Raw genomic sequence first — 25580 nt, 5'->3', positions numbered from 1 at the left:
GTTGCCTTAATAAAGCACACTCTGTGTGTATGCGTGTGCATGCATTTCATGTTTTGTATGCATACCTATGCGTGTGCTCACTAACGTGTGATGGATGGATGCAGGTTCCCATCAAGAACGTGAGCTCAATAATGTCTGTTTAATACATTGATTATAGCTATGACTTGGACCACAGTGGCATGGGCCACCATTGGAAATACCTTGTTTTAATAGGAAAAGTGGCGTGTTTGCTGTGGGGCAGTTTTCACAGAATCTGTGTCAAACACATGTACGTTCCACTTGGTTTGATCTAGTTGAAGATGAACTAGCAAGACTTTTTTTTGTTTGTTTATGAGCCAGTGGTTTCCTGTAACAATCATAGACAGCAGCCAGCCTGGGACCATGTAAATGCTTGTGGAATGGCTGTTTGAGGCAAGCACGTTGTTGTCACTGGAGATGGAGAGGCCCCATTAGCTTGTGTGGATTCCCTGGAGAAGAGGAGGCTCACTGGGGACAAGATAATTGTCCTCGGATATCGGAAGAGCTGCCATGTAGAGGAGGGAGTGGATATCAGACTCTAGGGTTGAAGGGATCAGAGCTACAGAGGAGGATTTCTGATGCTTAGAGCTGTTGGGCCATTGAATGCACAGCTTTGCCAAGTCCTATTGCTGGGAGGGGTGCAGTAGGTGCTGGAGTGACACCTGTCAGAAGTGTGTGCTGGTGTGTACGTGCCTTCAAACCAAGGACTCCATGGTTCTGGGGGTCTCAGCAGCCAGGCCTACCCTTACGTTTGATCATGTACGTCCTCTGCAGTTCAGGGATGTGGAAAGATTATTCTCCAGATCAGTGGCCTTCAAAAAGGGGCACATGCAAAGACCACTTGGGGGGATATAGGAAGGAAACAATTAAAATGTATAGTTAACTTATATGCAAATTATTTATAAATAAATATACATCTCTCAGGAGAACATAGTAAAATTATTTTTCCTAATGGGGAGTTGGTTCAGAAAGCTTTGGAGGTCACTGATCAACACTTAAATCTACATTTATCTCTAATTGGTTATAGTTACTCGACCCCCAGGCTCGCAGGTTTCAGGTAGAGGCTGATTCCCAAAGTGTTCTGGATGCCAGTGGGGTGTGTCTTCAGCTCTACTCTGTCTTCAGCTCTGTGTGTGGTGGTCTTGGTTGACCTGGCCAGGTGGCTTTGGAGGGTCCCATGGGAAGTTACTCCAGTGACACCTTCCTCTTTCAGAGGCCTCACTGTTTGGAATTATTGATAATATCTACTATCTCAGAGCTTTTTTCAGCATAAAAAAATCATAGTGTTTGCTGGGGCAACTTTGGATTGTGTAAGAGAACAAAGTCTTTGAAGTATGTTCAAGCATTTGCAAAGCAGTCCTTGATGTATAATCATCTATTTGTTGAAATAGACCGTCTGTTTACTGGAATAAGTGCATTTTCTGACATTCACTGAGTGAGTGCCTGTTGTCTACCAGTGTGGGCACTGCCCTTGGGGATCTTATGGTCTAGTTGGGAAGGCTTTCAGGCAAAGAGGTGTTGTACACATTAGAGCCGCTAAAATACCAGGTGGAATGTTTGTGGAGTAGCTCAAAAGGGAATGTTCCACCTGCTTGGGGTATGAGGGTGTGTGCTTAGGCTGGGAGCCAGGGGTTGGAGGACATCTTACAGTGGAAACTCTTAGGCTGGACTTGGAAGCTTTAACTAGCAGACTGGGAGGAAAGGGGCCTCAGGGCAGCCCTATGAAACAGCAGGTGCTCTTGCCAGTAGTTTGCGGTAGTTAATGTGGCTGGATTAAAGGGTTGAGGCCCATGGAGGAGGAATATGAGGAGCACTGAGGTAGTGCAGGTCTTAAATGTTTGTAAGGATTTGGGACATTGTTTATTCCTGCACCTGGGAGCCATTGGAAGCTTTTCAATTGAGTAGTGACCGTAAGATTTGAATTTTAGAAAGATGGCTCTGGGGCAGTTTGCATGACGGATTGGTTGGCAACTGGAAGGCAGAAAGCAGGGGGGCCAGGTAGAGACTACTGTGTGGTTTTGGTGAGAGAAGAGTCAGTACTGGGGGAGTAGTGATGGAAGAAGGGCCAACTGCAGAGATGTTAAGAAGAGGCACTTAATAATTGGAAAGCAATGACCTTTAGTGGGTTTGGACTCAGGCTACCTGGCTCTGACACATACTAGTTGTGTAAACTTGGGCAAAGGACTTCACTTCTCTGTGTTTCAACTTAAATATTTGTGAAATGGGTGTAATAATAGTGCCCACCATTTCAGATTGCTTTCAGGCTTCAGTGAGATATCACACATAGAATACTTAGAACAATGCTTGGCACACAGTGAGCATTCAGTGAATGTTAGCCATTATTACTAATTATTATTGATGATGATGGTGATGATTGAAAAGGGGAAAGAGGAACTTTGATAATATGCTCTTTTGGTTGTAGGTATAGCTAAGAAAGTCAGTGGGAGGAGCAGATTTGGGGTGAAGCTGGGAGAGGGGTAATAATAAATTTTGGTTTGTCCATGTCCCTCCCACCTTCTCTTCAGAACCTGTAGGATACCTGCAGGGAGATGTTCAGAGGCAGGTGAGGGCAATGGTTGTGCTAGGGAGGAGGATGGGGCTGGGCAGGTGTCAGGGTTGTTGTTGTAGGGGTGAGGGAAGGCTGGCACAGGAATGAGGTTGTCCAGACAAAGAGTCTAACTGAGAGGAGAAGGAAGCTAAACTCAGAACCTTCCGGAACCTTAATATTCAGGATAGTAGAGGAAAAGGAATCCACAAGATAGATTGAAACAGATTACCAGAGATATAGAAGGAAACTAGGAACAAAGAAAAGTTCCTTCAAATTCTTTACTGGGTAATGAATGAAAAAATACACCTTCTCAACCTGGTTGAAGTTGGGGCATGCATTTGAATATAATAAAACAGCATCGAAAGATTACGTAATTTAGTTTTAAAAACTATTCACGTTGGTCTTTCTTCTGCCTTCAATTTAGTGAGATCTGTCCATTTGGGAAAATTTCTACAAATGGAAATTTACGTCTCATATAGAGATGATGAACCTGAGGGTCTTGGATGTTCTGCTCATGAACATGATAGAGTTTCTGGCTCCTAGAATGTTAGAATCTCATTGGAATCAAGAGCTCAAAGATCTGAAAGAAACAAACCCAGAAGAGTGAAGTGATTTGCCCAAGATCAGCAAGTTGGTGTTCTGATTTGTACTTCGTGTTTCTTTGAGACCATGTGAGCTAAACATAAAATGCCTTAGCTACATTTTTCTTGGAATTGGGCATTGAACTCTCAGGATACCAGTGGTGACACTCAGCTCAAAGCCACACACCTTCTCCTGGGCTTGGGGAAGAGATTCCTCTCACTTTGGCTCCTGGGAGCTGAAAGAGCAAGATCCCCTAAACTGGAGGTGCTAGAAGCCCCGGCTCAACAGCCAGGGATATAAGTACTGGTAATTAATTCACTGTGGTTTCTCTATCTCTGCCCAGGGTGGGGCGCTTGGAAAGGAAGCAAAATACTTTCTTAAGGAAATCAAGGCTCGGTTCTGGTTGCCTGCTTGCTGCCTTCCTCCTGTCTCCGACTCTCCGGGCCCGGGGGTGGGGATCGTGTGTGTGTCCATGCTCCAAATGCTTGCTGTGCATCATGGTTTTCCAGGAATTTCAGGACACAGGAATTTTCGCCCAGCTGTGTTGTGTATTGCTGTTCAGCAATCTGAAGTTGCTTATCCAGCGTAACTCAGAATGGGGAGCCTGGGGAGGAGGGGGAACGCCTTCTAACATTTTTCAAAGCAGAAGAAATTGAGGTGTTAGGGGCCCAGCTGGCGTGTGATGAGAACCAAGAAATGGAGCATACGTGAGCATGCATGCTCACATGAAATCTCTTACAGAAACCCAGGGATGTTATTTGAAAGTACCTCTCCCACCCCCTACAACATGACACACTGACTGAGGGCCCACTATATGTCAGGAGGAGCACTGGGGGTAGAGTGGTGAACAAGACAGTCATGGCTTCATGCTGCTTAATTAGCCAAGCAATAATCAAGTGATGGATGCTTTGAAAGGAGAAGGATAACATAACAGTGGTCTCTGTGCTTTCAGGAGTCCCTCTTCACGCCTGGCAGAGCAAAGACTCTGTGAAGTTCAGGGGTGTGATTAAGACACTCCAAGGAATTACAGGAGGTCCAGGGCTTTTTCTGGACCCAGTGCTCAGGCCGGCTCTCCTAGCCTGAGCCTCCCGGCCAAGGATCACAGGTGAAGTCAGTGGATTTAGGGCTCAGTTTAGCTTTATGCCCCGTTCTAGTCATTCTGACTGAGTATGGCCTCAGTGATGCCAACTGTAATATCATGGAAATCGTATGATTTATCAGCTGTCTATTTTGATTGACTAAATTTAATAACAATGGTGATGATGAACTAATTCTCATGAAGTGCTTTCTATGTGCCAGGCACTGAGCTAAGTGCTTTCAAATGTGACTTCCTTTGATTTTCCCAGTCACTCTCACCAGGGAGGTTCTATTGTTTTTCTGGTTTTCTAAACCAGGGAACAAGGTTGAAAAGAGAAAGCAATCTATCTGCCTAAGACATGAGTCTGGGCAGTTGGATGATCTGCAGTTTGAGTTCTTAACGCCTCACTCTGTCCCCTCTTCAACCTGGCACTGAACGGTGGCTTCTGTGGCCATTGAAGACCCAATTCCGTGCTCTGCTGGCCCAACTGGGGTGCCTCTAGCGTGCAGGGGCACTGCCTTTCTTCTCTTCACTAACCTGTCTTCTGACTTCTCCCCCTCCTGCACATGACTGACTTTGATCCCAATTCAGGCACATGTTGCAAAGAGGGACGTAAAAACTGTCCTGGAATTCCCCCTCCCACCTCTCCCCGAGCCTTTATCCTTGGTGTCTTATTTCATCCCGTGAGCTCTAAATGAACCATGAACTACTTGCACTGGAATCCCATATTTTCTCAGTCTTTTATAACCCACGGTCTCCAAGTCATTTTCTTGTTAGCATAGTCCCACTATCCAAGAGGCCTTGGTCAAGCTTTGGTGGAAATCTTTTGCTTGTATTAAGCTGTAAAATGAATATTGTTACGATTTGCATATCCAACCCCAGCACATACATTTTTATCACCCTCCCCCATCTTGAACATCACAATCCAACCTTCTTCTTTCATGAAACTGTGACTTAAAGAAGCAAGGTAACTTACAATAGGCCACTCAGCTGGCAAGTGGCCAGGGGACTGGGGCTAGAGCCCAGGAAAACTCACTCTGAGCCTAGCACCCATTCCCCTACATCACGCTCAGAAAAGAGAATCGATTGATTCAGAAGAACACTGATTGCCGAGCACAATCCAGGGTGATCAAAACAGCTGTGCCGCCTGTCTTCATGGAGCTCACAAATTAGAGCTATGGAAAACATAGCCAACACATGTACAGTTACGATGGTGATGAGTGCTGCAGATGGAAAGAACAGGATGAGGGGAGATCTAGTGAGAACAAGGGTGTCACTTCTCTGAGGAGCGACATCTAAAGATGAGGAGGAACACAGAGAAAGCAATGGAGAGGGGCTGCGTACGTGCATTGTCACCTGTCCAGTTTAAGGACAAGGTTGATCCGTCTAATATCCGTGGCAGGAACTATGTCTTTTATGTATTTGTTTGGGGTATGGTTGATGGGTAATACAGATGGATGGGTGGATGGATAAAGAACTGTCTGGGGCTGGGGAGGGAAGCCTTCAGTGTGACAGCAGGAGGAGAGCTGATCTTGTCTGGTAAGTGGGCATAAACCTGGACATCTCCACCCAGAGTTCAGAATCCTACCGGGGAGGATTTGGGAATAGAATCTCTCTCTAAAGGAAGCTCTGTGTGGAGAAGGTGAAGATGAAAGGCTGCTGGAACAAGAAAGCCACAGTGAATGTCATTTGCCGCCAACCTAGAGAGACTTGTTCCTCTAAGAGCCGTACAGCGTGAGTCCCACCCACAGCCCAGAGATCAGCTCATGCATTTCCAGTAGCTTCCCTTTCTTCCTAGCACTTACATTCTTGCTCCCTGCCCTCCCAGGTCCTCCCTCCTGCCACATGTGTTTTCTTGGTAGGTGAAGAGGTAGAGGGGGTTGCCCTGATCAATCCATGCTTTTTAGCTGTTGTTACCAGGCTCATTTATTTATTTATTTATTATTTATTTTTAACGTCTTTATTGGAGTATAATTGCTTTACAGTGGTGTGTTAGTTTCTGCTCTATAACAAAGTGAATCAGCTATACATATACATACATCCGCATATCTCCTCCCTCCTGCGTCCCCCTCCCACCCTCCCTATCCCACCCCTCTAGGTGGTCACAAAGCACCGAGCTGATCTCCCCGTGCCATGCAGCTGCTTCCTGTTAGCTATCTATTTTACATTTGATAGTGTATATACGTCCATGCCACTCTCTCACTTCGTCCCAGTTTACCCTTCCCCCTCCCCGTGTCCTCAAGTCCATTCTCTAGTCTGCATCTTTATACCTGTCCTGCCCCTAGGATCTTCAGAGCCATTTTTTTTTTAGATTCCATATATATGTGTTAGCATACAGTATTTGTTTTTCTCTTTCTGACTTACTTCACTCTGTATGACAGACTCTAGGTCCATCCACCTCACTACAAATAACTCAATTTCGTTTCTTTTTATGGTTGAGTAGTATTCCATTGTGTATATGTGCCACATCTTCTTTATCCATTCATCCGATGATGGACACTTAGGTTGCTTCCATGTCCTGGCTATTGTAAATAGAGCTGTAGTGAACATTTTGGTACATGGCTCTTTTTGAATTATGGTTTTCTCAGGGTATATGCCCAGTAGTGGGATTGCTGGGTCGTATGGTAGTTCTATTTTTAGTTTTTTAAGGAACCTCCATACTGTTCTCCATAGTGGCTGTATCAATTTACATTCCTACCAGCAGTGCAAGAGGGTTCCCTTTTCTCCACACCCTCTCTAGCATTTACTGTTTGTAGATTTTTTGATGATGGCCATTCTGACCGGTGCGAGGTGGTACCTCATTGTAGTTTTGATTTGCATTTCTCTAATGATTAGTGATGTTGAGCATCTTTTCATGTGCTTCGTGGCCGTCTGTATGTCTTCTTTGGAGAAATGTCTATTTAGGTCTTCTGCCCGTTTTTGGATTGGGTTGTTTGTTTTTTGGATATTGAGCTGCATGAGCTGCTTGTATATTTTGGAGATTAATCCTTTGTCAGTTGCTTCATTTGCAAATATTTTCTCCCATTCTGAGGGTTGTCTTTTCGTCTTGTTTATGGTTTCCTTTGCTGTGCAAAAGCTTTTAAGTTTCATTAGGTCCCATTTGTTTATTTTTGTTTTTATTTCCATTTCTCTAGGAGGTGGGTCAAAAAGGATCTTGCTGTGATTTATGTCAAAGAGTGTTCTGCCTATGTTTTCCTCTAAGGGTTTTATAGTGTACCAGGGGCATTTATATTCCAGAACATCTAAAGAATTTTCAGCTTGGAGTAGTAGGGGTACAATCTGAGGCTGGAAATCAGCTTGATCCTAAATGGCTTATGCTTCCTGGGTTTTAGGCTAACATTTATTGAACACTTTCTAGTGTTTTAGGCTCTGTGTGAGTAGCTTTATCTTTTGTTACCATTTTACGAATGAGAAGACTGAACTGCAGAGAGACTACCCATCTGCCCTCTGCCCAGTGGTACAAAAGACACCCAAAAGAACTAGAATGAAATTTTATAATTCTTCAGGAAAACGAGAAAAATAAACATAATGTAGAAGTTTATTGTAAAGACACATTCAATTTTTTTCTTTTAATTCTGAAATTATGCCCTTTTATTTTTGGGGTGTTAAAATGCCTTTTCTTTTTAAGAAACTGTGGTAATACAAAGTGTCATTTTCAGGTTTTTGTTCTTTCTTGGAAAAATGATAATATAATTATCCATTGTTAGTTTCTAAAATTGCTTTAAATTGCTTGAAGTATGAGTATATAAAATCTATTAGTGTGAGAACCATTCTTGCAGGGAATAGCTGGTTCCCATGCTATTTTCTTCCTAGGAGTAAACTATTTGTATAATTTTCTTCACTTTCTATTCTGATTTTTTATCAGAAAAAAATTGCACCTGGATAGGACCACTGAGATTATATAACTTATTTTTCTTCAGCATTTATCAAGATGTTTTGATTGCACAATTTGACCCTGAGAACTTTTAACTCTATGTCAATATAATCAGGATTATACAAACACTAAAACAGTTTTATTAAGGGGGTGTTTTTTAGAAGCAAATGATGTAGGGCTCATGTAATTCCTCACTCCATTTTTTTTCAGCATAGTTAAACCATTTCTTAATTTTCCAATTCATTTTTATTTCACTGAATTATTTTTAACAAGATCAGTTCTGCTCCACGTGCCTTCTGTAGTGAAGATTTGATTCATCGATCAGTTATTTTTTTGTGTGCTTATCTAATTTTGCCCACGTAGCTTCTACCATTGTGACCACTCTTTTGTGGTCATTATTTCTACTATATCCAATTTTCTCACGTCAGATTCGCTAGTCTAAATTTTGTCAAGAATGTTTGATTCTTCCTTCAGTTTTTCAGTCAATGACAAATTTTACCATGTGCATTTTTAGCCACTGTCAGTTCCATTTTGTGTTGAGTTTTTTCTGACAGGTCTAATTTTTTTCCAGGTCAATTTTTGCAGTTCATAGAACCATATCTTCTTCCTACAACTAAAATCAGTCTCTTTCCTGACAGTTTTTTTTTTTTTTTTAAAGCAGTTCCAAAACATACTTGAGGGGTCATAACATCAGGGTCAAAATATCCTGTGTCATTTATAGAGACCAGTGACCTAGATGAATTAAAAAACCTACCCAAAGTCATACATAAGGCTCGTGGCAGAGTTCTGTTGGGTCATTTTAGAATATAAAGCATCTCTAGTTCAGTAAAGGGCAGAGTAAGATTGTAAGATTGGGATGATCTTGATGGTGTGCCTTCCTTCTTCTACCCTCCACCTCCCGACCCCTCTTCTGAACTTAACAGAATTCCCAGTGATCCACCTCCCTAAGAAATAGCAGCTGGGGCCACCGTTCGAAGCGTCTTCACTTCTCCCTGCTTCCTAGCTAGGCCCCCCTTAAGCTGTGTGTGATTTACAAACAAGCAGGACCAAAAAGGAAAAATCCTCCCTTGTGGAGAATTAGGTCAGTGGCAGAGTTGGGGAGGGGAGGGATCCAGACCTTCAGTTCTCCCATCCTTCAGTTCACTCCTCTTGCCTGAAGCTATTGGGGCAGAAGCCAGAGGTGCTATTGGGAGCAGACATCTGGGGGTGGGGGGCTGGGGAATGCGTGCAAACATGAAAGCTCTCTGTTTTCCAGCCGCTTGAGGCTCCCCCTTCTCTCAACGTATTTGTCTGGATTACTCGAAGGGGGATATTAGTGTTGTCTAATAATGGCCCTAGATTTATAAGGGATTTGTGTGATTAATTCCCAAGCAAAGTACAGCAGATAGCTTAGAGCTCAGTCTGTGTGGTGGGTCTACACTTCCCATTCTCTGTCCTTTCTAATTGGTTTTGGGGGAGGCTTTCCTCTCTCCTCTTTGTTGTCCTGATTGTTGAAGGCTCTAGCGTTTAGGGCCCCACCGGAGGGTAGCTGAAACCGTTTTCCACTGCTGCGATGCATGAGTGAGTGTCTGAGAAGACAGTGAAATCTCCAGGCTCACACTCTTGTTATTCTGTGAAAGCTGCAGATATTTGGCCACTTGCTTCTCTGTCCCAGTTGCCACCACCATACTCTTAGTACTGGATTCTTCTCCCAAACCCCTCTCAGGGCACTGGTCCCCCAGCTGTGGCACAGTGAGAACAACAGTGAACTGGGATGCAGATGACCTGAATTCTGGTTTCAGCTTCAACATTGTCCAGCTGGGTGGACATGTCAATTCTCCTGTCTTGGGTCTGTTTCTCTCATCTGAGCATCAAAGGATCCTGTGCAACCTTATGCCACTGATCATAATTATAACTAAATAGCTAAATGTCTGTCTGGTTAGTTGTGGCCCATCTCCCCACCTAGACTTTCAGTTCCAAGAGTGCAAGGCCTGTGTCTGTTTTGTTCACTAGCCATCACCCCAGTGCCTAGCACAGTCTCTTGGACATGGATATATGCAACGAGTACACGTCGATGGAATGAACCGGTTAACCAAAAGAGCTGGATCTGCTTGACATACCAGCACTCTTCCACTTCTAAAATTCAATGTGTCTACTCTACTCTGTTTTCTCTGAAACAATCAAATTTTAATGTTTTTATTGTTTTTAACTGACCACAGACGTTACAAGATAAAAATGGCGATTAATATTAATTATAACTCAAAAAGCATATTATCAATATGTAAAATGTAAATTTCCTTCTAGGGGCTCCCTCTCTGCTTGCTTGATATCTGCAGTTCCTGGCAGTGGAATGCCTCCTTGCCTGGGTTTCTGAGCTCCCTCTAGCAGGGTCTGCAGAATCCTGTTGAGCCTTTTAAAATAGGACTGGTACTAATTAGGCTACATGCATGGTTTTCAGGCTCAAAAAAAAATTATTTTAGGTTCAGAGAAAATACTGTACTGATTTCATATCACAACACACCCTTGCTTTGCAAAGACAAGAAATCACCCTTGTTCATTTCCTGAAAATGAAAGAAAGGGAAGGGTATAAAGGAAAGCAGAAATGCTGACAGGCGCTAGTAGTGAGAAAGCCTCTGTTAGGGCTACTTGCTTTCTTCTGAGGTTCCCCAGGTCATTAGAAACTCCTTTTCTCAGGGCAAGGACCCTTGGGAAAGCACTCAGTTGAAACTCTCCAGCTAGCTTGAGCCAATATATGACCCCCTCCTTTTCAAGCCCCTGGCAGAAACTGCAAATCAATCATGACCCTCTTTTCTTTCTAAGAGCATATGCAGCCTCAGACTCTTTCTTAACACGTTACTCCGGGGATGTTACCAATCAAAGAAAATGGAACTAAGCATGGCGCCAGGCAGGTCATCAGGCATTGTATATACAATTGACTCTTTTGATCTTCTTAACAACTCAAATTGATGTAATGATTCCCATCTCACAGATGAAGTTTAAGTAACTTATCCAAGGTCACGTAATAGATAACAAAGTTGGGATTTAAGCTCAATGCTTATGGTCTTTTTGGTGTACTACATGCCTTGCTGGGAGCCCATCTCTCAGGGATGTCAATCTGACCACTGGCCTGTTTTGGTAAAATGTTCTTACAAGATTTCTCTCCACTTAATTGTTGCTGTTTATCCTCTGGGGACCAGTGCAAGGTTTCTCCAGCAAAAGACTTTGAAGCAGTCTCTGTCAACCCCAAATCCCCCATTAATGCGAAGTGTGATACTAGATGGCCGTATATGGCCGCCCTATCATGTTTATACACTCTCTTGGTTATTAGATTTACTATAACTGCATCCCCGGCAGTTATTTTGAGTCTCTAGCACCTAAGTCCCTGTCTGGCATGTAGTTAGTGGTCGATAAATGTTAGCTATTTCAAACTGAACCAGATACAAAGTCTCACTATGGGAACTGAAAGGGTGAGGATAAAGGCTTGTGATAAATTGAAAGGCTTCCCAGCTGTTCTGAGAGCCTCAAAGCCAGCCTTTCTCAAACTGTGTTCTGTGAGATGTTACTAGGTGTTTTACAGAGGAAAAAGTGTCCAATGTTCCAAAAACATTGGGAAAACTGCAGACTATATCCCCTCTTGGACTTCACAATGTACCTTAGTGTAGGTGTGGCTTTCTGAAGTCTTGCCATAGAGATACTTGATTACCTTGCTTTAGCTCACTGTTTTCTAAATGTATTTGACCACACTTTTTGTTTTTTTTTGGCAAGGAACTCCTATTCACATCTTGCTAGGTGTTGTATTTTTATGGCATTCAGTTTTGGGTATGTTGCCCCAATTTATAATTCTTTCTCTGACATATGGATCTGGAGATCCTGCCCAGCAGAAGATATTGTGGACACTCAACAGTTTCCATCAGTTTTCCACACCAATTTCTTGAAATTTGCCCCCATGTCCCATAGGGTGATAGATTTGGGTGGTTAGACCAGTGAAGGAAGAAATAATAGGGGAAGGATGGGTGGTACTGTGGGACGGAAAAGAGCTTTATATTCAGAGAAATCTGAGTTCGAATCATCGCTACTACTTATGAGTTAAGTGGACTTGGGAATATTAACTTCTCTGAGCCTTGGTTTCCTTGTGTGTTAAGTGGGGATAACAAAAGTATCTACATCAGGATTAAATGAGGTCATACACATCCGACACTGCCACAGGTACCTGACACACAGGAGGCCTTCAGTAAATAGCAGGGATTATAATGAACTGTGATCCCTGTATTTCTCTTCTTTTAAAATTTCTGTTGTAATATCATTGTGAATAGGGACTCTGCTTAATATTTTTCATACCAGGATGTAGCATAGGGGCCAGTAAGGAATGGCCACTCGATTAATATTTCTGGAGTGAACACAGGAATGACAGCACTTTATTGTTTACAAAATGCTTCCACATTTACGGTCTCATTTCAACCTCACTGCAACCTGGTCATGTAATTGGAGTCATTATTCTTGCTAGTTATGGATGGGAAAGCTGAGGCTTAGAGAGGCTGTGTGAGTTGCCCAAGGTCAGAGAGCTGGTAGTAGGCTGGAAAGTCAGGGCTCAAAACCAGGGCTTCCCTAAGCAAATTGTGGTGTACAGTAGTCCCCTCTGATCTGCGGTTTTGTTTTCCATGGTTTTAATTGCCCACAGTCAACCATGGTCCAAAAAAAAAGGAAAATTCAGGAAATGAACAATTTCATAAGTTTTAAATTGTATGCATTTCTGAGTAGCATGATGAAATCTTGTGCCATCCTGCTCTGTCCCACTCGGGATCCCCACCCATCAACATCATCTGATCCTGACATCCAACCATTGACATCATCAGTGCTCCAGGATCATCCAAAGTAGATAATCTTTCTTCTGACCTATCATCAGAGGGTCATTAGTAGCTAAGTGCTACATCACAATGCCTACATCATTCACCTCACTTCATCTCATCATCTCACATCATCACAAGAAGGGTGAGTACAGTACAGTAAGATCTGGGGAGAGAGAGAGACATCACATTCAGATAACTTTATCACAATATAATTGTTCTATTTTATTACTAGTTATTGTTGTTCATCTCTTACAGTGTCCATCTGCTATGAGGACTTTTCTAAAACCCTTGTCTTGTTAGGTGGGGGCCTACTGCAGGTGCCAGCCTCATGGCCTAAGGTGGGGAGTAGCAGTTAGCTAGAGATGCCTTTTGTTTGCAAGGCTTAAGCAGCTGGATAATTTATAAATTAAACTTTATCATATGTATATATGTACAGGAAAAAACATAGTATATATATAGTGCCCAGTGTTATTTGCGGTTTCAAGCGTCCCCTGGTGGGTCTTGAATGTAGTCCCCATGGATAAGGGGGGAACTACAGTATACAAACAATGGAGTTTATTCAGCCTTTAAAAGGAAAGAAATTCTGACACATGCCACAACATAGATGAAGCTTGAGGACACTGTGCTAAGTGGAATAAGCCGGTGACAAAAGGACAAATACTCTATGGTTCCACTCATATGAGGTTCCTAGAGTAGTTAAACTCCTAAAGACAGAAGGTGGAAGGGTGGTTGCCAGGGGCTGGGGGTAGGAGATACAGATAGCTGTTGTTTAATAGGTACAAGACTTTCAGTTCTGCAAGATGAAAAGAGTTCTGGAAATGGGTGATGGTTGCACAACATTATGAATGTACTTTACACCACTGAACTGTGCACTTAAAAATGGTTAAGACGGTAACTTTTATGTTATGTGTATTTTACCACAATAAAAATTTTAGGAAAACAAAACAAAAACCCCAGGGCTTCTGATTCTAAGCGAGGGGCTGTTTCCCACATTCTACAACAGCGCCCCCTACAGAGGAGCAGACATAAGCCTCCTCTTCCAAGGCTCTTTGTACTGAATTGCAGAATTTGCAGAACTCACCTCCACTGAAACCCTTGCTTCTTCCAGATCGTTCTTCCAATTGGCATAAGCCCCGAGGAGTTAGTCTTTCCAGAGAGCGAGGAATTCTTGGAAAGAGGGCAAAAACTCTGTCTCATGGAAATCGCTCAGGTGAGGAAATGTAATAATTATGATTCGCCAGCATTGATTAGCACTCCCTTAGTGCCAGACACCCTCTCAGTGCTTTTGCATACATTAGCTCCTTATAACCCTAACATCAGTCCCCATGAACTCTTTTCATCTTGCAGAATGGAAGATAAGTAGATTGTCCCCATTTTACAGGTGGGGAAGTTGAGGCTCAGGTTAGTTAACATGTGTGAGCTCGTATACATAGTGTGTGGAAGAGCCAGGATTTTCACTCAGCTCTTCCTGCCTCTTAACCCCTGTGCTCTCTGCAGGAGACAGGGAGATTGAAAATGCCTGCATCTAGGCTGTTTTCCTAATATGAGGATTGACTGATTTCTTTCCCCTCCTGTGATGCACTCCTCTCTATCCTACCAGATGATGGGACATCCTCTCATGTGGGTCAGTTTCTCCTTTGATTTCCTGGTGTTCTCTGAGATGCAGGTGTGTACTTTTCTCCCTGTGGGTCATGCTCATTTGGGGAGGCCAACACCCATTTCTTTACCTAAGAAGTTGACATTTGGAGCCTGTCTCCAGCAGTGTCCATCTGCTGTGAGGACTTTTCTAAAACCCTTGTCTTGTTAGGTGGGGACCTACTGCAGGTGCCAACCTCATGCCCTAAGGTGGGGAGTAGCAGTTAGCTAGAGATGCCTTTTGTTTGCAAGGCTTAAGCAGCTGGAGAGAAGGCTCAACTGGGTACTTTCCCTTTACAAGGGAGGTATCAACAAGCCAGAAGAAACATTAATAATAACAGTTTCAGTAAGTGTTTATTGAATATTTACCCTGTGCCTGGCGTTGTACCAAGCACTTCGTATGAATCATCTCATTTGGTCCTCATAGCAGTCATTTCAATTAGGTACAGTCAGTTCTGCTATAATGCTTGTTTTGAAAATGCAAATTTGTTCCAATGCTATTGATATATTAGGGAACAATTTGAGCATAATAATTTCACTTTTGATTATGCATGATTTTGCCCATGAGAAGCTCTAGGTGAAGGCAGAAAACTACAGCCAGATGAACCAAACTGTGTAGGAATGCACAAAACGCACACACCTGAACACGTGCCAGCTACTTCAGTTACCAGGCATGTTATGAGCCACACCCATCAACATCTGGTGTTATAACTTCCTGTCCAATTTCAGATGACCCTTCTTTCATTACTTCAAAGCAACTTGCAAGTTTCCCACTTCCACAAGCAACTTCAGGTCTTTTTCAAGTGCTATACTTACTGTATTATTTATGCATTCCTTAACCACTAACATGTGTAAAACGGGTTCCTATCTTTCATTATGTGTCACTGATGAAATTTTGGGGTCCTGTGCCCCAATCCTGTTTTCCCTGTAAGCCCTGTGGTTTCTACTATGTGATTTTGCACAGCACATTGACTTTTAGGGATGCATGGGTGCTTCTAGCAGAATTAACTCCACTGCTATTATTCCCATGCGGCTGAAGAGGAAGGTAAAGTAAGAACCTGAACAAAAATATTTTTAATAACAAATAGCAAAGACAGGATTTAAAAAGCCCAGATTGCTTTACACACCGCCCCCCCCCCCACCCCGGTCTGTGCTCAGAACCTCTAAAGAATTAAAAAAAAAAATCACGAAGAACAAAGCCCACTGTCTGTGCTGATCTCCGACTGTATCTGTAAGAAGTAGATTCCCTCTTCTCCCAAGTGTCGGTCAAGCTCAGTCTCCTCAAGCCACAGCCAACACACTACAAGTGTGTTGTAGCCCCTAAAGTGTTCGGGCGCAGCGGTGACCTGGCCCACAGGAGTGCCATCCTTGTTCCTTCCTGTTTTTCATCGTGCTCCTCTCCCTGCCTCTGCCTTCCCAGGCAGGCTGGCACCTGACACAGCAGCTACCCCTCCGCTGCATCTTGCAATCTGGAGTTATTAGCATCAAAGAACAAAAGCAAACAGCACCAGGGCTTGGGAGGGCTCAGTCTTCTACAAAGGCGGATAAATGGGCTCTGTGTCGGGGATGAAGCTAACACCACCTGGCCTTTTGTGGAAAGACAACTCTTCCTGTGTTTGAAGAGCTCAGATACTGAGAGCCAGAAAAAGCCCCAGAATGCAGGAAACCCAGCCTCTTTGCTGCTGGAAGTTTGCTTTAGCTCTCAACTAAAAAAAAAAAAAAAATTACTGTTTCTGTATATTTGTTCCTGAAGTCGAGGGAAGAATCTTATGCTCATTTTCTTCAGGGGCAAGAAAGGATAGACTGTTGGGGAGATGCAGTCTTTGCCTTTTTAATTTTTTTTCTCCTAATGTTAAGTCAGGTGTAATCCTGAGTTGAAAACCTGCCCGATGTTTGTGGGCCTGGGATAAGAATACACATGGAGGCCAGGGGTCAGCCTCCCTTCTCTCCAATTCCAGCACCACAAATATCCTTGTGCACATTTTTGTGGATGCTCCAGCTTGTAGAAGTCCACAGCTCCTGCAAATAGCTTCCCCTTGGCCATTTCTTGACACAAGGGTACACACATCAGTGGGTCGGTCCGCTTTTAGGAGAAGGGACACAGGGAAGAGGCCCACGTAGATTTGGGGCAGTTGGACTTCAGAGTACCTGAGCATCTGAGTGTCCTTGGGGTCAGTGGCAGGTGTTGCTGGTGCCGGGTGGGCAAATCCGGCTGGCGCTGTGGACTGCTCAGTTCACGTGGTGGGATGCGGCTGCAGAGGGGCCAGAGGAGGCTCCTCTAAAGTGTACGGCCCAGGCAGGAGCTCCAGTTGTCCAGACTTACGGTCACACTGCATCTGACCGCCTCCTTCTGCCTGGGCTATGCCTTTTTCTCACTCCTATGAGATGCCTGATATTCTTATCCCTAGTTTATAGCTTGATGGGTCAGATGGTACCTCTCCTGGTTTACTCTTTTATTCAGAAATATAGGTTGACCCTTATCTGATGTGCTTCTCTGAGTATAAGAGGTATTAGTAATGACAGGGCCTCTTCACTGGGTCTTAATTTCGTTATCTGTAAAATGGGATGAATAATGTTCCTACCTGTTAGGGCTGTGGTGAGAATTAAATGAGAAGATGTATATTAAGCACTTAGGACGGTGCCCAGCGCACAGAGAAGCCTCAGTAAATGTGAGCTTTATTATGATTAGTATTGCTTTGTGCCAGGGACGTAGAGGCATTTCCCCATTTCATCCCCAAATTCATCCTCTGATATGTGATGATGGACACAGTAATTGGCTCTGGAACAGACATGTGACCTAAGCCAAACCAATGAGAGCCTTCCCAGGGAATTTACTGGAATTACCAGGACATAGGCTGCTCTCTTTTCTCTAGAGCTGCCAGATTCCATCTTTGTTACCATATGGAGACAACTCACCTGATAATGAGGCCAACGCTGAAGAAAACAGGGTTCTTAATAAGAGTAAGGGCATTAAGACAGACCCAGAGTCCAATCCCAGCTCTGCCTTTCTGTCCATAGGCACATACCTTAACTTCTCTGAGCCTCAATTTTCTCATGTGTAAATGGAGACACCAATAACATCTATCTCAGTGAGTTGTATCAATTGAGATGATCTAGTCACTATTCATTGCGTATTGCTGAGCACATCTTGTAGGCCAGATCCTCCTTAAACACTGGGGATACAAGCAGTGAATGAAACAGGCAATACTGCTCTCGTGAAGCTTATATTCCAAGGGGGATTTAAACAATAAAAACAGACCCATCCTATAATCTCAGATAGTGATTTAGTGCCATACAGAAAGGAAAAGCCGGGTAAATGGTAGAGGAGGGTCCCTATTTTAGAGAAGGTGGTTAGAGAAAAATCCTTCTAAGAAGGAACATTTGAATGGATACCTGAAGAAAGTGAGGACCAGTCTTACATATGTCTGACAAAGACTGTTCAGGCAGGCAGGGGAATAGCAAATGCACAGGCTCTAGGCAGGACCTGCTCAATTCATGTTAGTTCCTTCTGCTGTTTGACAGGAGGGCTGAGGACGGGCCCGTATAAACTGGCACCTTCCCTCTCCTGTCTTCCAAGCTCTGGCACTCACACTGACCTCGGTGGATGGCAGGTGCTTGAGAAATTGTTGCAGGTGGGATCCTGATAAAAAGGAGTTCTGGTCCAGGCTGGGGCCACCTCTGTTAGGAGTGCCATGCTCAAACCAGGGATGGGAAAGCCACAAGAGAGGAAGGATTTGAAAGCCACTGCCACCCTTCACCCACTCTCTTTGGCATCACAACCAGGGAAGAAGTAAATTAGGGCAGTCCCACCTCTACTCAGTGCCCCACAGACGCTTACTGCGTATTCAACAATAATTTCAGACACAAGTGCATATGCCCAGCATGGTTATTTTAAAGTTCACCGGAAACAATTTCCTGCAATTTGGGGAGATGCGGTTCTTCTAACCAGGTTGGGGAAAGAAAGGACCCTCCATCTGCTGCTGTTGCAGAATACAGCTCAACTCGGGGAGCCCTCCCACCTCACCTCTCATTTGGGCTAGATCATTTCAAGAGGCAGAAGTCCAAGATTCCCCCACTTGCTACTTTTATACCTCCAAACACCCACCCCACGTCCCTGGAGGAGCTTTGGGGAGCATGGGGCAGGCTGCACAGCCAGCCTCCTGGAGGCGAGGCCCAGCCAAACCTTCTGGGACCCCACCTGGTGAACTCTGCCTTGGGTCTGACCTATTTTCTAGGAGAGAAAATAGAATATAGATTTAAATGCAGTGGTGCTCTGGAAAACTACAGACCTAGCAGTGTGAGAAAATAAAACAGCAGGAGGGAGCTGAGGAAGTGTTGGCACGGGAGAGGATGCCAACTCCCCTGGATCAATCTCATCTGGTTGGCAACTGCCTTTTCTTTGGCAATTTGCGCCCACTTTTTATCTATCAAAAAATTGATACACACCCACACACACACACACATATATATATATGTCTCCTCTGATCCGTCCTAGGGCCCAATGTTGCTCCCTCGTACGCAGACTCCAGGCTGTGTACCAGCAGCAATGACAGACAGAGGTGCTCTGGGGATGACCACCTTGGAAGTGGGGAGGCAGCGAGGCATGGAGCTAGAAACCCCCAGCTGCATCCTAAGTCAGACTTCCTTGCTGTGTAACCACAAGAAAGGTTGCTTTTTTAAAAAACACCCTTGCCCTCCCATATATGAAGGTAATAAAATTACCAGCTAACATTGACTGAGGGCTTTCTAGACGCTAGGCACTGTTCTGAGCTCCTCCTAACCACCCTAGGAGGTAGGAACTATTAACACACCCATTTTACAGATAAGGAAACTGAAGCACAGAAAACTTAGGTAACTGGCACAAAGTCCATGCAGCCTGAAGAGCCAGAGCCTAAATGCCAGTAATCCAGCTGTGCACCCCCCTTTCTCTGCGTTAATCCCTGTGACCTGGCCTGCAGGACATGTGTACCCTTGGAGCCAGGGTGAGGGTGGGGGTCATCTTTACCAAACCACAGGGATTAAGGGTGGGAAAGGAGATTCCCCAGAAGACAACTGGGACTAGATACAAAAAGAAGGGGGAAACGATGCTGGACACACAATACAGCAGATGGGTACTGTTGAGGTTCTGATCGCCCCCTATTCCGCTCTCCCACTGCCACACCCCAGCCTTTGCCATTTCATTCTGTTGGTCAGAATTGAGTGCAGAGATTCAGGTCACTCACTGCTTCTTGGAACAGGTGCCAGGTGATACTGCGTCTCTTTTCCTCAGGTTGGACGTGAACGCTCAGAACTGCCTCTGGCTTGGTGCCACAGTCAGGAACTGAGCTTGGACGCTGACCCCTCAGCTAAAGAGGGTTTTTCGTGGTGGCCTGTTGCCCCTCTTTGGCAAGGAGAGATGCTGTATTTTTTATTTGCAGGACTAGAACTGGGCTGTATTAAGGCTTCAGGAGGGAAAACAAAAGAAATAAGAATGGAATTTGTTTTGCTCCCTACTTCTGCTCACCTAGAACTTTTGAACTCCCCTTTGCCCCAATTCTCGCTGAGGAGTGGGAGGGAGGAAAGAGACCCAGAAAGAGGGGAGGGCTGGAGCAACGTCTTCGTTCACAAGCAGAAAAGTTGAACCCAAGTCACCAAACGAAACACAACTTAATTCCTGTTGTCAGGCTTCCCTGGTGACGCAGTGGTTCGGAATCCACCTGCCAATGCAGGGGACACGGGTTCGAGCCCTGGTTCGGGAAGATCCCACATGCCGCGGAGCAACTAAGCCCGTGCGCCACAACTACTGAGCCTGCGCTCTAGAGCCCGCGTGCCACAACTACTGAGCCTGCGGGCCTAGAGCCCGTGCTCCACAACAAGAGAAGCCACCGCAGTGAGAAGCCTGCGCACCGCAAGGAAGAGTAGCCCCCGCTCGCCGCAACTAGATAAAACCTGCGCGCAGCAACGAAGACCCAACGCAGCCAAAAATAAATAAATTAAAATAAATAAATTAAAAAAAATTTCGTGTGGTCTCTTGGTGTTTCCAGGGAGCCATCTGGTCAACATATTTGGGTAATTCTGTCCGAGGTAATTCAAAATGATAACAATCAGCGCAGCTAACGTTTATGCAGTGTTTGCCTTGTACTGAGTTAAGTGATTTACAAGTATTTAATCTCATTTAATTATCGTAACACTATCAGGAGGGGAGCTGTATTATCTTCCCATCTTACAGCTGAAGGAAACAATCCGTTCACTGGTTGACTCAAGGTCATCAAGGAGGTCAGGATTTGAACCTGGACTATCTGTCTCCATAATTTAGGATTGCAACTACAGTGCCCAAATGGACAACTTAGTGTCAGAAGAACTTTGGGGTTCCAAGGTGTCCTATCTCCCTTGGATCTTGGTGCCCACGAAGAGTGCGTTTCTATGAACAACAGTGTTGACACTTTCACCACTGAACTCCACCGTGTGTAAATAGTTTGATACCCTGCTTAATGAAGGGGTATTTTAACGACCACTCTTCTAGGCAGTCCATCAGTCACGGTTAATGGCTCTGCTTTGTTATTTACGCAGCATGTTTTGCCTTCCCACCTCTTCTATTTTGCCTCTTTTCTTCCTCCCTGCTGCTACTCCAGCCCTAAATCTAACAACTCACCAGAAAACCTGGAAGTGGGTGTGGCTGAGGAATGATTCAGAGCTCTCTGTAAGTCTCATTGAGCAAATACAGCTTCCAGGGAATGCAGGGTGTGGGCTGGAGAAATTCCCGGCTGTTGCTGCAGGTTAGGTCAGCGCCTGGATTTTGTTGGGGCAAGAGCCCTAAGGAACTGGAGCTGTGGCTCTGCAAATCTGATTGCTGTAGATTAGAAGCACATAGGGTAACTGGGAGGCTCTCACCGCTTCCTCATGGTTTCAGGTGCTCACTTGAGCTTGCAAACTGAATTCCGGTCCCATATGCCCTGGAGGGACCTGGGTTTCAGTTGAATGAACATTGATTTGGGTGGGATGCAAGAGATCCAGGGTCTTTTCTGGGATCCCTTCCCTGAACTAGCTGTGTGACCTTGGACAAGTCTCTCAACCCTTTTTCATCCTCCATCTTAGCAAAAAAGAGTTGAGCTAGATAACGTCTAAGGATGTCCCAGACCCATCATTCAGTGATTCTAAGGGAGTCACCCAGGATGGCCTGGATGGCCAGTGGTTTCGTGAAGTAACCCCATTCCTTCTCCTAAGCTGTAGTATATCCTACCGGGTCAGGCCTAGGGATTTTTAACAATGCTTTGGGATGCTCTTGGTTGGGCTTCCCCAGCATAATTCTATTTTACATTTGAGGGTGGGAGGAGGAGATTGTATTCATGGAGATGATGGGAGTGAACTGTTCTTCATTTTTTGAAAGTTCATTGGTTTAATTCAAATGTCAACCTTCCCAGGGCTGGATGTTTATTTGTAGTTGTCAGAAGAGATTTCAAATGGCAATTTCTGTCATTAATGATGGTGTGAAACGCAAGGAGAAAAATTAGGAGAGGCAGAATTTCAATTTGTGTGGCAAATGATCTACTCACACACAATCTCATGCACACACACTGCTGTCTGTGATGAAGAATGGTCACTGGGAATACTGGGGAGGGAGGGAATTATAAATGTTTTGTGATCTTGTGTCCTCCAGTCTTATGAAGTGAATAACGCTGCAATTTGCTCTTAATTCTTATGCCTTTTCCTTTGTTCCTCAAGGGAATGGTTTATTATTATTTTTTCTCTCTGTGGGGAAACCTTGCTTGACTTCATGTCCAGTGTTCTGTAACTGGAGGGGAGGAGGATTTGCTTGGGTGTTGGATTGCAGAAATCAACCAGAATATTTTAACCAATATTCTTGCAGGATTCCAGTCTGCTTAGCTCTTTGGAGCCTTATCTGATTCCAGGATGATGTCTTTCCGGACAGATGTGAAGCTCACCTCTCTTGCTACATGCACAGTGAAAAGGGAGCTTGGCCCCTCGGCTTGCATGGGTGGTTTTTGGGTGACGGTAGAACTAAGTGCTCAGAGTCTGAGCATATTTGGAGTCTTGCATGAACTTGGTAGTCATGCAAGGACACAGTGTATCGTGTGTGTGTGTGCTGCTAACACTCTTCTTCCCTTTTCTCCCTCTTTCTCTCCTCTCCCTTTCCCTCCCTTTGAAAATGCTGCCACAGATGTCAGTCAAGGTCCAGGTGAGTCTTTGTGTTTGTACAGCTGCTGTGGAAATTTCCCCTCTGCCAGATTGTGCATGGTTTGACTCTGAGGGAGACCTTTTCCTAGGGACTCTAAACAGAACAAAAATCTAAGTACATTGCATTTTCCTTGATTTAGGTTTATAAGAAATGCCTTGAATTGATGGATTTGTATTGGCTTTGAAGAACCATATTAAAACCAAAGGAATGTGGTTCCCATGCTTATACAATTACTTTCTTCTGATTGATATTTCTGGGTGAATAAAAGAAGTGGAAATTGCACAATTTTTGAAAATATTTTTTAAAGATTTTCTTATGATACGTATTCTCCAATTTAATAAGCATTTTTGCCTTGTCTTCATAAATCTTCTATAGCTTCATGTGGTTGAAAGTTGAAGATATGATATACTTAACATGGAAAATATGATGTGGGTAAAAGAAGGTTTCTTTCTTTATATTCTAAGAAATGACTTTACTTTTCCACAGTGGAATTAGCCATATTTTTTTCCTAATGCTTATAATGACTAATACATGTTCACTGTTGAAAGAAAGAAAGAAAGAAAGAAAGAAAGAAAGAAAGAAAGAAAAGAAAAGAAAAAGAAAGAAGAATGGTTTTTATCAATGGACGAATAGATACTCATCCAGAGTCCTAACTGTAAGCAATGTGTGTGTATAGACATATATGTGTACACACACACACATAGATGCATATGAGAGGAACAGCCATTTATAGATAAGTGTCAGGTGATTTAGAATGGTTGGAAACCATTCTAGACTGTCTAGAACTTTGGGTTAAGAGTAACCTTACCAAATAAGAAGGGGGTATCATCTTTCTTAGGTATTTTCACATATATTTTCTTATTTAGTCTTTTTAACGTTTAATTCTTATAGCATCAGTATAGGATAGGTATTGTTATGTACATTTTGTTTATTTATTTAAACTTTTTATTTTATATTGGAGTATAGCCCATTGACAATGTTGTGATAGTTTCAGGTGCACAGCAAAGGGACTCAGCCATAAATATACATGTATCCATTCTCCCCCAAACTCCCCTCCCATCCAGGCTGCCACACAGCATTGAGCAGAGTTCCCTGTGCTATACAGTAGGTCCTTGTTGGTTATCCATTTTAAATATAGCAGTGTGTACATGTCGATGTTATATACATTTTAATGTGAAGGAGATTTAGGGCCTGACAGATTAAGCAGTTTGTCCAAGGTCATAGGGCTTGTCAGCACACTGGAATTTGAACTTGGGGCTTTCAGACTCCAAAGCCCATGCATACTGCATTGGAACATGCTGGGTCCCATCCCAGAATTTCTTCACTTGAAGATCTCGTATTTCCTAATGGGACCATTGTTTATTTTTGCGCAGAGGTAATGTGACTTTTTCTTTATTAGTAGCACCCTTTCCAAATGAATTTATCCTTTATCGCTTTTGAATATGTAAAAGAATCAGCCAGACTTAAGTAGGGTTTCTGATCATTGATCTATATGGAATATTACACAACACAAAAGGATAATACTGTTATCCCTACCAAATACACAGGGTTTCCCTGCCTCTGTTTCTTCTGCCTACCCCGCACCTTTGAAAATAACTGGTGTTTGAACCAAAGCACAGGACGGCATTTTCTAGGAAGATATCATTAAATTTATTCTATTTAATAACATTTTAGTTCAGTCACTCACGCAGCAAATATTTATTTATCGAGAACCTACAATGTACCAGGCGCTGTTCTAGGTACAAGGGATAAAACAGTGAACAAAACAGAAGACCATCCCTGTCCTCATGGATCTTCTATTATAGATAGGGGAAGACAAGGAACTAAAAAAAATATGTATCTTTATATATATCTATATATAGATAAATATACACACATATATACAAACATATATACATCTTACATATGTATGTATATAGTAACATGTCTATTGTATCAGGTGGTGGGTAATAAGTGCTGTGGAGAAAAATGAAGCAGGTAAAAATGAAGTTGCTAATTTAAAAAGGGTGGTCCAGGAAGGTCTCTTTGCTAAGCTGATGTTTTTTAGGATACTTCAAGTGAGGGAGTAAGCCCAACATCAAAAATTTTGTTTGTAAAAGTGCCACTTGGCTTAACCTCTTCTCTTCCTGGTTCATGGCAGAGATGACCCAGGGTCTCCACTTAGACTTGTGCATATTGTGTCCTGCATAGCGCTGCCAGCTCAGGGAACGCATGGAGGCCAAAATCCAATCTGTGTTTTGCCACGCCTGCACCCAGGGGCAGGCCTCTAACCTGGGGGCACCTTTTCCTAATTCTCACAAAGGCGCCCTACTGGTCCTGGTGGGGTGAAACGCTAAGGACCCTTAGGCTCCCCTCCATCTCTTCAAAGGGATGGAGGTCAGTGGGTGACCCTACCTTAGAAATAGCAACTATCACTAGCACAACACTGCACTATCTCAGTTTCATGGCCATTATCTCATTTTGTTCTCTCAATAATCCTCTGAGGTACATTGCATGAGCCCCATTTTTCTTTTGAGGAAGTTGGAGTCAGGAGGTTAAGTGCTGTGCTGAGGTCACCCAGCAGCTGAGTAACAGGACCAAGAGGGGATTCCAGCCTGATTCTGAACCTTGCACTCTCCATTCTGCCCTTGAGGTGTCAAGAGCTGATTGCCAATCTTGTCACCCTGTTGACCCTTGCTTTTTTTGTGGGTTCTGAGCCTGAAGCAAATCACAGGTCCAGAAACTTCCCTTGTGGCCCCGGCCGTAGCAGGAGGCAGCCTGAGCTGCCAGGCCCTGGCTGAGGTCAGCGGGCGGCCTCCCGTTCTCCGAGCCCCTGGCCAGGCAACCTGGAGCCAGCGGTGCTG

The 25580-nt window shown here is 43.9% G+C and overlaps 1 protein-coding gene across 17 annotated transcripts in view; it reads left to right on the top strand.

Annotated features, from left to right (window-relative positions):
* Positions 1–25580, top strand: part of NRXN3 (neurexin 3) — a 1723243-nt gene that overhangs the window by 122661 nt on the left and 1575002 nt on the right. For 15 of the 17 annotated variants that reach the window (XR_014242461.1, XR_014242462.1, XR_014242463.1 and 12 more), the window contains exon 3: positions 22720–22737. The exons of the other annotated variants lie outside the window; for them this stretch is intronic. Coding sequence is in view for 12 of the 15 variants with exons in the window: in XM_082384655.1 (XP_082240781.1) it covers positions 22720–22737 (18 nt within the window). In the remaining 3 variants the exon portion in view is untranslated. The remainder of the gene's footprint in view (positions 1–22719; positions 22738–25580) is intronic. 17 annotated transcript variants of the gene reach the window in all.

The sequence above is a fragment of the Balaenoptera borealis genome (genome assembly GCF_965194805.1).
Source record: "Balaenoptera borealis genome assembly, chromosome: 3".
Classification (NCBI taxonomy): Eukaryota; Metazoa; Chordata; class Mammalia; order Artiodactyla; family Balaenopteridae; genus Balaenoptera; species Balaenoptera borealis.
Note: the sequence above shows the minus strand (reverse complement) of the source record. Positions and strands in the feature narration are given on the sequence as shown.